We start from the raw sequence: 12,992 nt of genomic DNA, 5'->3' as shown, positions 1-12,992 counted from the left end.
GAAAATATTCACAACTTCCTGGCAACACCATTCCTACCATACCACATCAAAATGGCAGCTCGCATGTGGAGTAAAAAAGTGGTAAGTGTTTATAAGTTCATAAATATAATCAATAGATAAATCTATCTATTATGACTAGAACTGTAAATGATTTTTTTCTATTAGAGTTCATTAAAAAATAAAGAAAAGTATGTAATTGTAATGTCCAGACAAGCTAGGCCTAGTCTGCGGTCGCCGCAATAACTTCCGTCTGTGCAATCGTTTAGGGTAGTATTTCGCGGTGTGTGTGGAGTACATCAGTGGTCACTAGCCTAGGCTAGGCTTAGGTCTGACTTAAACAAACTAAACAAACAAAAGGAAAACTGAACCAAGCCGGATAAGTAACTATGTTATGTCATTGATACATTATGTATGTAGATGTAGGCCTAGGCCCCTACTAGGCCCTAATGGAGTATGGAACACATTTTTTTTTTATTTAAAAAAAATACGAAACTAAATAGGCGGCCTGGTCCCTTTTTTGGGAAAGCCCTCAACACCTTTAAAATAAAAGGTACACCATTACCTGACCACCTGGAAATGTTTTTTTTTTTCAGATTCCTTCTTTCCAACAATGGTGTAAGATTCGATCCTATTCAAATGAAGTAAGCTTTGATACAAATTGTTTATATCACTTTCTGAACCATTCAAATGTGTTTAGCATTAAAAAATATAGTTTAGTGGCTTACATTATAATATAATAAATAAATTTACTTTTAGGTTCGGACAGTAACAATGATTCCCGGAGATGGAATTGGACCAGAAATTTCTGAAGCTGTCCAGCAAATATTCCAAGCATCAAAGGTATTGCATTTATGTTGCACATCTAGCTCATCATGTGCACTTTAAAGAACCTAGTACATCTTTTGAGACAAGTAGGGAGTCACGCACAGCCGCTGATCATAACTGGGCCCCCTGGGAGACCAGTCTTTGACTGAAGAGGTTACCCAGTATAAATAAATAACAAATACATTTACATCTAGTTCATGTGGTGTGCACTTTAAAGAACCTAGTACATCTTTCGAGACGAGTAGGGGGTTATCCTGGTGTACTAACTAGTACATCACAGCCACTGATCATCTGGGCCCTCTGGGAGACCAGTCTTTGACTGAAGACGTTACCCAGCCCAACCCAACTTAATTCCACGGATGATCCACAGTATAAATTTAGCAATAGGAAATGATTAGTGAAAATAATTAATTGTTCAATTTAATGATTCTGGTACCCATTCTCCAGTTATAAATTTCTTTAATTTGAGCGCATGTAGCTTTGTCATACCCAATTCATCGACAAGAATCTCATTACTCATATCATAAAGTAATTCACCATCAATACAATTCTCTTTGAACACGGGTAAATATTGTTCCATTCCTAACAGCTTTAAGCAGTCTTGTACTTGGGAAATTTTCAAAGTCCTGGGTTTATTTTTAACTATTTCTATAACGCTAGTCGGCTGGGCAGTTTTTCCTGGGGATTTTGGTAGTTCAGCAGCTGTGTTATCTTCTGTTAGAACCAACGGCTTCAGCTTTGGATTTTTTGCGGGAGATTTTTTCAGCTTAGCATCTTGTTTGTCTTTTGTTATAACCACATACCTTTTATCATTTTGGTGTACACTTTGTGTAAGGACTGTAGGAACTAAATAGGCACCGGTTTCGTTCTGTATTGTACTGTCACGATTAGTTTCTGTTGAAAACGCCCTCGTTGGTTTCAATGTTGATGAAGTGCTTGATGGATAAGTCTCCCGCTTTGGAATTGCTGGCGGAGAAACGGTATCACAAGCTACGTCTTCATAAACAACTTCTTCGTTAGCAATTTTTCTCGGCTTTTCAGAGATTGGAGGTCGCGCCTTTTTAGCAATTTTTAGTTGAGTGTTGATACTTTCTTGTAAACTTTCTTGTTGTTTTGCTTGTAATAATTTGTCCTTTTTTGATTTTTTCTTTTTCTTTACCTTTTCTTGTTTTTTGTTTGTTGATTTATCTAATTCTTCGTAGACCACGTCGAGGCGATGAGGCACTAAGGATTCATAATCTGTCGACGACGCTTTTAAGTTTTTTACCTCATCAGCAGGATATACAATTATTTCTATGACAGAAAATATGTAAATTCAATTTGTTATGTGCTCAAATATGGTAGTGATGTGCCCAAATATGGTAGTGATGTGCCCAAATATGGTAGTGATATGCCCAAATATGGTAGTGATATGACATCATCATGTCCATATATGGGCACATTATTTTTTTTGTCACATAAAGTTTGATAGTGTAGACAGAGCTTTATGCTTAAAATAAAAACTGATATGGGCGACATGAGCCAAGCTTTGACATCATGCAAATTAGATTACCTTGACTTCCGGAATAGTTCTTCAAATCTACCATCTGATTTACCAAACCATTATAATGCGCTCTAAACTTGTTCCAATCGGTTCCGCTCGTTGTGTCCATTAACTTCAGACCAATAGAGAATTCCTCTTGAAGGTATACAGGTAAACATTGGATATCTGGTCGAATAGTATCTGCAAACAAGTAAATAATGGAAGTTATGGGAACAAATTGGTTATTGACATCATTGATCAACCGCTTGTAGAAGCACTGTACACCTATGATATAACCACCCTTGCTCATATCTAGCTTTTGAGTGACTAATATATTCATCGTCAGCAACTTGATAGGAACTTAATAGTATTTTGGCTGAACAAAAATATTTGTAGATGCCAATAGACTGACAAATAATAATAATAAGTAGATTTATATAGCGCAAATAAACGATGTCTCTATGCGCTCAAGAAGAGGTTTCAAGAGGTTATAGCTCACAAAGCGAGGCCATCATGGAGACAAGGCACAGAGTGCCAGATATAACATTGTTTCCCCTACACACGATGAATTATCAGGGAACGTGATGAACAAAAATAGCAACAATAATTTCTTTAGATTTTTTAATTATAACCCCACTTTATTTACATAGCGCCTTTATGATAAAACACTTCAAAATACAGTACTATAACCATGGCATAACGCATAGGCCTGAGGCCCCTGGTTTAGGAAACCTAAGTGGCCCTCTAATGTTGGAGGTCTTGGGCGTTTTTAGCCTATTCGTTATATATTTTAATTTTTTCCACTGGGCACTGCTCACAGGCCCCTCTGGGGCCCCTGGGTTTAGCCAGTGGTGCATCTCTTCTATAGGGGAAACAATAGGTGTCCCCTTAACATATTCTATGATATATGGTAGGATAGCAGGGTAATTGAATTCTTTACATATTCACAATAACGTACTTTTACTTATACAAACTGCAATTAAGTAAGGCAGATCATGCTGAGATGTTAAAGTGAGTTCTTGAAACCAGCTTGCCTGCTGTGATGCTCCATCCAGGATCAGCGTACTGACGTCCTCCATGTTGAATTTCACTTTGATTGGTAGATCATTCTCATACATTAGCTCATTTAATATTTTGGGTTCTTCTACATTAATACAGTAATGATTTATTGTTTGAAATAGCATTGATAAAAAATATAAAGTTATATTTATTTAGGCTTTGTTTGTCACCAATGACCAATTTGTCACACCAATGACCAATTTGTCACAAATGTTTTGCTCCACTTCACAAGTCTAGTGGGAATAATTAATAATTGTTGTTTTTATATATTTAGGCAAATTGCCAAGGATAACCATAAGCGAATTAATTCACTATCCTTTTTAAAGGTGGAAATCCTGTTCACAAGACAAACATATACACAAGGTGCTCTACATAAACAAAGTCTTATTACAAATCTTTGGGAATGGAGTTGTAATTTGTCATTTGGAAGAAATCCTGACATATGACAGGACTTGAACCCAGGACCCTTGGATTGGTAGCCAATCATCATAACCACCAACTCCACAAATAATTTTATTTAAAAAAATGATATACCTTCATCATTGTTGGGGCTCTTTGATGATTTCTTGTTGAGCATGTGGAATCGTACAGTAGTATTAAGTGGTATACTTATGTGGTTGCCCTGTTTGTCCTCAGCAATTACACAACGCTGTTGCCGTGTGTCAATCACCCAAAAAACCTTTGAAATACCATAATATCCTCAATTCAATTGCTTTAGTGAACTACTGAACAAAGCTGCATTATTCAATGTTTTCATGTACTATACATTATTTATAGAAATACTACATTCATTAAAAAACTTTATGTGACAAAATGTGATGTGCCCATATATAGACATGATGATGTCATATCACTACCATATTTGGGCATATCACCACCATATTTGGGCACATCACACTTTTTTTGTCAAACTGGTTTGATAGTGTTGACAGAGCTTTAGTGAACTACAGACAAAAAAGTAATCCTATGTTTTCAGTACTACACACTATTTATGGAAAACTATAGAAATACCATGGAGGTAAAAAATAATTTTTTTTTTACCTCCATGGAAATACTACAGTCATTAAAAAAAATATGTTTAAGTACAACATTACCTGACCAGCTGAAAATGTCTCAAGATTCTTTTCTCCAAAATAAGCAGTTTCCACCTTCGATATTATCGGTAGATTTGCTGACTTCATGATCCCTTTGACGCTGTAAAGCGTCTTACTCCACTCAACATTTTTTACTTCCATCTCTGTTGAAAAAAACATTTGCACTGGAATTAAATTGTAAAAAGTATTGCAAATATCTGTGGCTGATCACCATTTGGGTTTACATACATTTATTAATTTCTATCTATGGTCAACAATACAAAAAAAAAATGGTATTACAATGAAACAATACCATTGATAGAGTATCTTGTAAGAAGAAAATTTCTTGTCACGCAACACCCATAAACGAAAGGAAAAATGCATTATATATCATAATACTTTAATTGTCTTACCTATTAAGTTGAAAAAATAATATGATTACCTATAGATCATGGACATATATATGAATGAATAGATTGTTTAGTATGACAGTAACTATTAAACTGTTTTGCTTCCTGGTAGTAGCATATTAATAGTGTTTATACTTCCTGTTGTGTGCGTTTTTGGTTATGTTATATGGAGTAACTCCATGGTTTAACAAACACAGTGTATTTACAAAGATTTGCTTGGTTGATTTACAAAAGAATGAATGTAAATGTCACTCTTCGCTGGTTTAACGTTCTGACATCCTTATCATTATTTCTTTATTTCATTCCAGACCAACAGCGAATTATCGCCACTAACAGGCTGGTTAAAATCCTAATAAAAACTACTTTAGATAAAAAATTGAAATCATTAAAACAAGATGACATCGAAGATAGAAAAATGATATTCCAGGTTAACTAATTGATGTAAAATAATAGAACAGAAAGAAGCAATTATTATTATCATTATGTCATCCTTAATGATTTATTTTATTAATTAATTGCAGGTACCAATTGATTGGGAACCAGTTGATGTTACACCTGTTAAAGGACCGGACGGTAGAACCAGTATCCCACCTCAGGCTATTGAGTCAATGAATAAGAACAAAATAGGTTTGAAAGGACCACTAGCTACTCCTATTGGCAAGGGACATATGAGTCTTAATTTAGCTTTACGAAAGTAAGTATTTGATGAGTGGTGGAGTTGTGGCTTAATGGTCATGATGCTTGGCTACCAATCCAAGGGTCCTGGGTTCAAGTCCTGTAATGTCAGGATTTTTTCTAATGACAATTTACTTCCACTCCCAAAGACTTGTAATAAGACTTTGTTTATGTAGAGCATCTTTTGTATATGTTTGTCTTGTGAACAGGATTGCCACCTTTAAGAAGGATAGTGAATGATTTTGCAAACATTATAGAACCGTTTAAGGGGACACCTATAGGACCCACGTTCCTTGTCTGGATTTGACCTTAGTATAATACTTAATTATTTAACAGATTCTAGATAGTTATTCAATGAATATTCATATATATAAACACATTTTGTAAAAGCAGTGTTCCTATTTTACAGAGCATTTAATCTGTATGCAAATGTAAGACCTTGCAAATCCCTAGAAGGATACAAGACGCCGTATGAGGACGTTGACTTGGTGACAATCAGAGAGAATACAGAAGGAGAGTACAGTGGAATAGAACACACAGTAAACTTTCACTGTTTCTATAACATAACACAAAAAATATTACATTTATAATAATAACCATTTTTCAGGCCTTTTCTTTTAAGGCGAGCGAGTGCGATCACTCACCTAACACATTCCTAAACTGCCCTTGAGGAGTGTGATTTACAACACGCTTAAATTTGGTAAACTTCTACACCCCAAAATACAAACAGCACACCTACAGCACACCTGAATGTATTGAGGAGTGCAATTTGTAGAACACCTACAATTTTAAAAAGACAAGGCCTGATTTTTGTATAGATACTAATGATTTCGTCAGTTTAGTATATAATAATATGGACTAGTTGTTAAACTTGGATAGATGTTCCTCCCTGTGATTACTATCATACTAAAGTAAGCCCAGGTCTTTCTATCACCCACACACCTGTAGAAAATACTTTTTCTTATTTTTTTATGGCCAAAAGTACAATACCAAATAATAACTATAAAATGGAAAAAACTAAGATAGAAAGGTTTGTGATGATATGCAAGATCTTTAAATTCCAGTTGTAACAACAGCAGTTCTATCATGCAATTCTTGCATAATTATTACACAGTGCATTAGTAGTTATATATGTATATCCATCGATTAAATAATGTTACATTTATTTCACTATAAATATAAGCTGAACAAAGCCAGAGATATATGCAAACAATATATAAATATAATATAAATATAGGTAAACAGTCTGTTATGAATTATACTTGAACTGAGTTCCGGGATAGAGGCTAAGCATAGCCTATAGCCCCTCTTGAGTAATACTTGACATCTTTTGTAGAGTTTGAGTTTGAAATTGAAGACAATTAGCTCTACTATATAACTATTTAAAGGTTTAGTTTCGATTCATACCAAAGGTCAAGCCTCAATATCATATCTATTTATCTGTTTGATTGACAGATATTTGTTTTATTTTTATAACACTACGTGATAAAAAATATATTTGTGCATATCACTTCTATATTTAGGCACATTTTTTGTCACATAAAGTTTGATAGTGTAGACAGAGCTCAACACATCTGAATGTATCCTTATCTGATTAGTTAGTTTTTGTCACGTGACATTTGATATTAGTTCTAGTTCTATTTAATAGTTCTATTGCACGTTCAGCTATTTGGAAATTTTTAAAAATTTAATTTTATCATATTATAATTTGTATCCCATTGGCATTTATGGCCATTCTAGGAATCGGTTTTTAAGATCCTTATTTTATTAGTTCCATATATGTATGATATATAATAAAATCTATCAACTAATCAAACAATCAATAATTTAAAGAAACATTTTTACCGACCAAGCACCAACAAGCACCAACATTAATTTGTTTTTAGATAACCTAATCAATAACCAATTATAAAAATAAACTTTTACGTATAGTAATACTGTTGTACTAATACTGAACGATATGAAATCAACCAATCAGATGACAAGGATACACTCGGCAGTTTATCAAATGTATATTTTGTTTTTGTGTTTCAGATTGTTGATGGTGTAGTGCAAAGTATTAAACTGATTACTGAGCAAGCCTCCAAGAGAGTAGCAGAATTTGCTTTTGAATATGCTAAAGCCAATAACAGAACAACTGTAACAGCTGTACATAAGGCTAATATAATGTAAGTGAGTGTCAATCTAGGGGTACTGAATGCTTTTAAAGTTCCACCCAGAAAATGTCTATTTTTCATACATTTCAACAGTTAATTTAAAATATCATCCCTCATACTTCATATTTATTGTTTTCAATGTGTACGATTTTCTTGAAAATCGCGCATATTTGTAATTTCCTATTCTATTTGAATAATCTAAAAAATTAAATTCTTTACTAAAAAAATCTTATAATGTGTTTTTATGTAATTTTTCCAGATCTTTCTATTTCTGGTATTTTTATTGAGTATACATTGCGCAATTTTGCGTAAATAGACACTTTCACCCAATAGGGTCAATTGGGTTGTTTTAATATGCTAGGGAATATGGTCATGTGACATTTTTCACGATCATGTAACCAGGATTTTTATAAGGGGTTTCTTTTTCTACCAAAGCGGCAGAAATTGTTATGAACTAGACTAGTCCGGTCTATTTATCATCATTCCCGCTCCTATTCTCTAGTTGGAAAAGCATGCTTAAGCATAAAATTGTGTCACTGACTCGGAAATCCTTTTTCACTTAATTAACAAAAACTCATGTTTGTTAGATCAGATACTCTGCAGCTCATGATGCCACTTGGTAGAAAAATAAAACAAAGATAACTTATTTTACTAACTTGATTTTCAGGAGAATGTCTGATGGTTTATTTTTAAAATGTTGCCGTGACACAGCTGAAAATCACCGCGATATTCGCTTTAATGAAATGTACTTAGACACAGTATGTTTAAATGTAAGTGTTACACTACTGTAAAATTATAATCAAACATTTATACTGGGCTAGATGTTTTTAATTCTCCATAAATCATAGTTTGGTTGTGTACCACAAACTTTATATCAACATATTGATTTTGCCATGCAAACCTTCAAACAAAACATTCCAATATAATTTTATATAAACTGTACTGTATTGTCGTGTGAAATATTTGGAAGAGTCGTGTTGCCTAGTTACTGTAGTTGTAATACCTATCACATGACAGCCAGCAAGCTTTTAACAAGCTTTCCCCAATCCATGTAAACTGGGTGTGTGGAGTTTTTTGGACAGGACAATGGAGCCAGCTGTGGACATGTTATGAAAATGGCATGTGCCATCTCTGGCTGTGCTTGGGCATTAGGTAGAAAGCACTATCTATCTATCTATCTATCAGGGAAGAGTAAAATTACAATGTAATTTGTGGTATCTATAGTGTTTCTTATTTTAAAAGAAGTCTCTTCCATGTTTTCAAACAGTGATATATATTTTTTCCAGATGGTACAAGACCCCACACAGTTTGATGTTCTTGTCATGCCAAATTTATATGGAGATATTTTAAGGTTTGTGTTGTCATTAATTTTCTGATTTTTGGGCTGGCAGCCACAGGTTCAGTGGCAGCTACAAGTGCTCACTGTTTACGCGTAGGTTTGTAGTACAGGCTCATCATCATCATTATCTCCCACCTCACATAGTATTTAAAAGAAATGATAATATATTTCTGAGTGTTCCTAAATTTAAAACTCTTTTGACATTTACATAGTTGAAGAGCCATGTGTCATGAACAACGAAAAGTTGCTAATGAAAAGAGCAGGACTCTCCACCCTCTTGCCAGTTTTTAAAAAAGGTTTGCAGTATTTGACCAATTGTAATAATTCATTTCCTTTGTTTTTATTAACCAGTGATCTGTGTGCAGGTTTAATAGGTGGTTTAGGGGTCACTCCAAGTGGTAACATTGGCCAAGATGGAGTAGCAATATATGAATCCGTAAGTTGTTAAGTTTTGTATGTACTTTTGTAATATACGGATTATTATTATTATGCAAAGAAAGATCAAATATATCGAGGAATTCTTAAGCTCTGTCTACACTATCAAACTAGTTTAACAAAAAAATTGTGATGTTCCCAAATATTGTAGTGATATTCCCAAATATGGTAGTGATATGACATCATTATGTCCATATATGGGCACAGCACATTTTTTGTCGCTTAGTTCATCCGTTTTTCTTTTTCCATATATGTTTTTTTATAATGTTTATATGAGGGCCCCTTGATTGTCAGCATATGCTGTTTAGGGTCACCCTCTCTAAATAAGGTATAATAAAATAATAAAGTTTGATAGTGTAGACAGAGCTTTAGACTCATACTATCAGAAATTGGCATTTGAAAGTAAACACTACATTACACATCATTTTTTATACACTTACAATGTTTTTTTCTCAACTACTGTCTGCTTGTAGGTACATGGCACTGCACCAGATATTGCAGGGGAAGATAAAGCTAACCCTACTGCTTTACTACTCAGCGCTGTAATGATGTTGAGACACATGGGCCTAGGTGATCATGCAAATAGGATAGAGTCAGCTGCATTAGCTGTTATTAGGGAGGGAAAAGTAAGTACAGTAAACTTTTTACATCTGTTGGATACCACAATGCAATACCATATTACAGGGGGAAAACATGAAATAATGTCCAGTGATACTGCAAATTTGACAATTGGCAAATTGAAACCTTTTCTTCTTTTTTTTTGATTATCTTTGGATATTTTATGAATCATTTTTTATATGTAAAGCTCTTAGAATGATTGTATTAGGCACTATTTAAGACTACCATTATTATTATTTATTAATAATCTATAAATCCAAAGGCAAATTACTGAAGAAATGACAATGGTGTTGGTGGCTGGATCTCAATGGAGGTACAAAATAAAATAAGCAAAAAAGCTAATTCAGACAACAAAGTAAAAGAAGTGACACAAATATGGTAGTGATATGACATCATCGTGTCCATGGGTGCGTCATTTTTTGTTTTGATAGTGTAGACAGAGCTTTACTTTTTATTGACATTTTCTTGTATTTTGCAGAGTCTTACTGGGGATCTTGGAGGAAACTCAACCTGTTCTACTTTCACTAAAGCCATTTGTGAGAAGATTGAATACATGGATTAAAACAAGTATTAATGCATCATGGGATATTATTAATGACCTCACTGATGACCTCATCAATGATGTCATTTGTGACATAGTTTTATAGTACCATATCAATTTATCATATTCGTAACTATTGTGAAAACATAACTTGTATGAAAAGCATAACTACATGGATTCACCTGGTGACCTTTCCAATCAAATTTTAAGTTTTTCTATTTATACTTTTATACCATTTCTTTGATGATGTCATAGTTTGTCAGTCAATGATTACATCATCATTAACACTTAATTTTGACATCAGACACAAATGGAGACATGTTTAATAAAATGCTTAAATAAATATAAGGATAAAACCATAGATAGATTATTATTAAGCAATATTTGTACACTCTTAAAAAACGCACAAATTATTACCTTCGTAAATTGGAATTTTTGAAGCTGTCAACTGTAAAGCTCTGTCTACACTATCAAACTAGTTTGACAAAAAAAAGTGTGATGTTCTCTATATATTTTGTTTAAATTAGTTTGATTCACATAACTTGTATTATTTTTGAAGTGTGAAAAATTGAATAAAAGAATAAAAGAATAAAGAAAAGAATATGGTCAAATATGGTAGTGATATCACCAAATATGGTAGTGATATCACATCATCATGTTCATATATGGGCACATCACATTTTTTTCACATAAAGTTTGATAGTGTAGACAGAGTTTATCTACCTATTGTAATTGAATTTGATTGATGTTAAAATGTAGCGTTTGTTTTGTGTGTTACATTGCTGTTGGATTTGAAGTTGAAAAGTTGAAATATTGTTTTTTGTTATATAAAAAACTATACATTATTTAATGTTGAAATTATAATTGCTTACATATTGATAGATTGATCATTTAATCATAATGTATAGATTGTTATATTTACTTACATCAAAGGGTAGTTGGGGTAGCCTAATATTGTAAGATAAAATAAAAGATAAAAGTCTTAAAAGAATATTAAATACATACTTATAAATAAGTTACTTATCTCCAATTTCCTTTTAGATGGTTGTACAAAATATATAATAGATTTATTCAATATCATATATTGTCAATATTATATTACTAATCTTTGTAATCTTGTCTGCACAATACTAAATATTAAGAAGTTGTTTTTGGGTGCAACACAAACCCATCTCTATATAGGTTGAAATCTCGATATCATTGCCAAAATTCAAATTATATACAATTCATTCAAATATTATATATCTTACTTATTCAAATGTACTACTATTTTATTATAGATAGTAATTTATAATTTATTACTGTAACAAATAATAACTTACCTTGTAAGTAGCAAAATATATCAGCAATTAAACAAGTGAAACTCCATAATCGAAACTCAAAGTGTAAACACTCAAATAATATTGCTATGTGTCATTAGATAAAGTGAATAGTTATAATAATAATGTAGTTTAACTTTCCATTTATATTGTATTGGAACCTCTTGTTTGTATACTTAAGCTTGGTTCCCACTAGGACACAATGCAATGACGTAGGCGCAACGCAAGTGAGTTGACCAATCACGAGCGACAGTTCGCTTTGTGGGAACCAAGCTTAATTGCTCAATAAATGCCAGCCAAGAAAATTGTCAACTTACAATATTTTCCCAATTTAAGAGGTGCCTCATTAAAACCATGGGTTATTACATGATAGTTATCGCCATATATGTCAGCAAAATGGAATGTTAGTGTGAACGGAATGTAGTGGTGTGGCGTATGTTAATTTACCATATTCCAATACTTTTGTTTTATATTTTTAATATTTAACTGCAATATGTAATGTACACACATGGTAGATAGAATGTATTAAAAGTTGATGTTGTTAATTTAAAAGATTTTATTTTCGTTTTTCAGCCTTAAGCTTGGTTCCCACTAGGACACAACGCAAGGACGTAAACGCAACGCAAGCGGGTTGACCAATGACAAGCGAGAGTTCGAATAATCCATCGCATGTGATTGGTCAACTCACTTACGCTGCGTTACGTCCTTGGAACCAAGCATAAAACCAATCATCAGCAATGGATTATTCGAACTGTCGCTTGTTATTGCGTTGCGCTTACGTCGACGCGTTGTGTCATAGTGGGAACCAAGCTTTATGATTGATTCATGACCTATCACAAACAACAGCTTGTGTAACCCGTCGTCTTTGATTGGTCCTTACGTTTCGTCCTTAAGCGTGGTTCCCACTAGCGACGCAACGCAAGGATAGTAACGCAACGCAAGTGAATTGACCAATCACAAGCGATGGCTTATTCGCTTGTGGTTGCTAACTGTCTATAACTTCGCTTGTCATTGGCTAAA

At 33.4% G+C, this 12,992-nt stretch overlaps 2 protein-coding genes across 2 annotated transcripts; one reads left to right on the top strand and one right to left on the bottom strand.

The window, feature by feature from the left end:
- Positions 1-27: 27 nt before the first annotated feature.
- LOC144854327 (isocitrate dehydrogenase [NAD] subunit alpha, mitochondrial-like) lies at positions 28-12,524 on the top strand. The gene is made up of 11 exons (XM_078712273.1): positions 28-81; positions 594-641; positions 757-840; positions 5,411-5,583; positions 5,974-6,103; positions 7,599-7,732; positions 8,388-8,490; positions 9,007-9,071; positions 9,411-9,495; positions 9,968-10,120; positions 10,591-12,524. Exons 1-11 carry the CDS (start codon positions 52-54, stop codon positions 10,672-10,674), a joined length of 1,089 nt encoding a protein of 362 aa, XP_078568399.1. The 5' UTR covers positions 28-51; the 3' UTR covers positions 10,675-12,524.
- Positions 1,175-5,001, bottom strand: LOC144854314 (uncharacterized). The gene is made up of 6 exons (XM_078712258.1): positions 4,893-5,001; positions 4,501-4,643; positions 3,941-4,085; positions 3,306-3,491; positions 2,378-2,548; positions 1,175-2,118 (listed from the first exon to the last, which is right to left on the bottom strand). The coding sequence occupies exons 2-6, from the start codon at positions 4,639-4,641 to the stop codon at positions 1,241-1,243; spliced, it is 1,521 nt and encodes a 506-aa protein (XP_078568384.1). The 5' UTR covers positions 4,642-4,643; positions 4,893-5,001; the 3' UTR covers positions 1,175-1,240.
- Positions 12,525-12,992: the final 468 nt, after the last annotated feature.

This window comes from Antedon bifida, chromosome 10, assembly GCF_963402885.1.
Source record: "Antedon bifida chromosome 10, ecAntBifi1.1, whole genome shotgun sequence".
Lineage (NCBI taxonomy): Eukaryota > Metazoa > Echinodermata > Crinoidea > Comatulida > Antedonidae > Antedon > Antedon bifida.
This window is presented reverse-complemented; position numbering and strand designations above follow the sequence as displayed.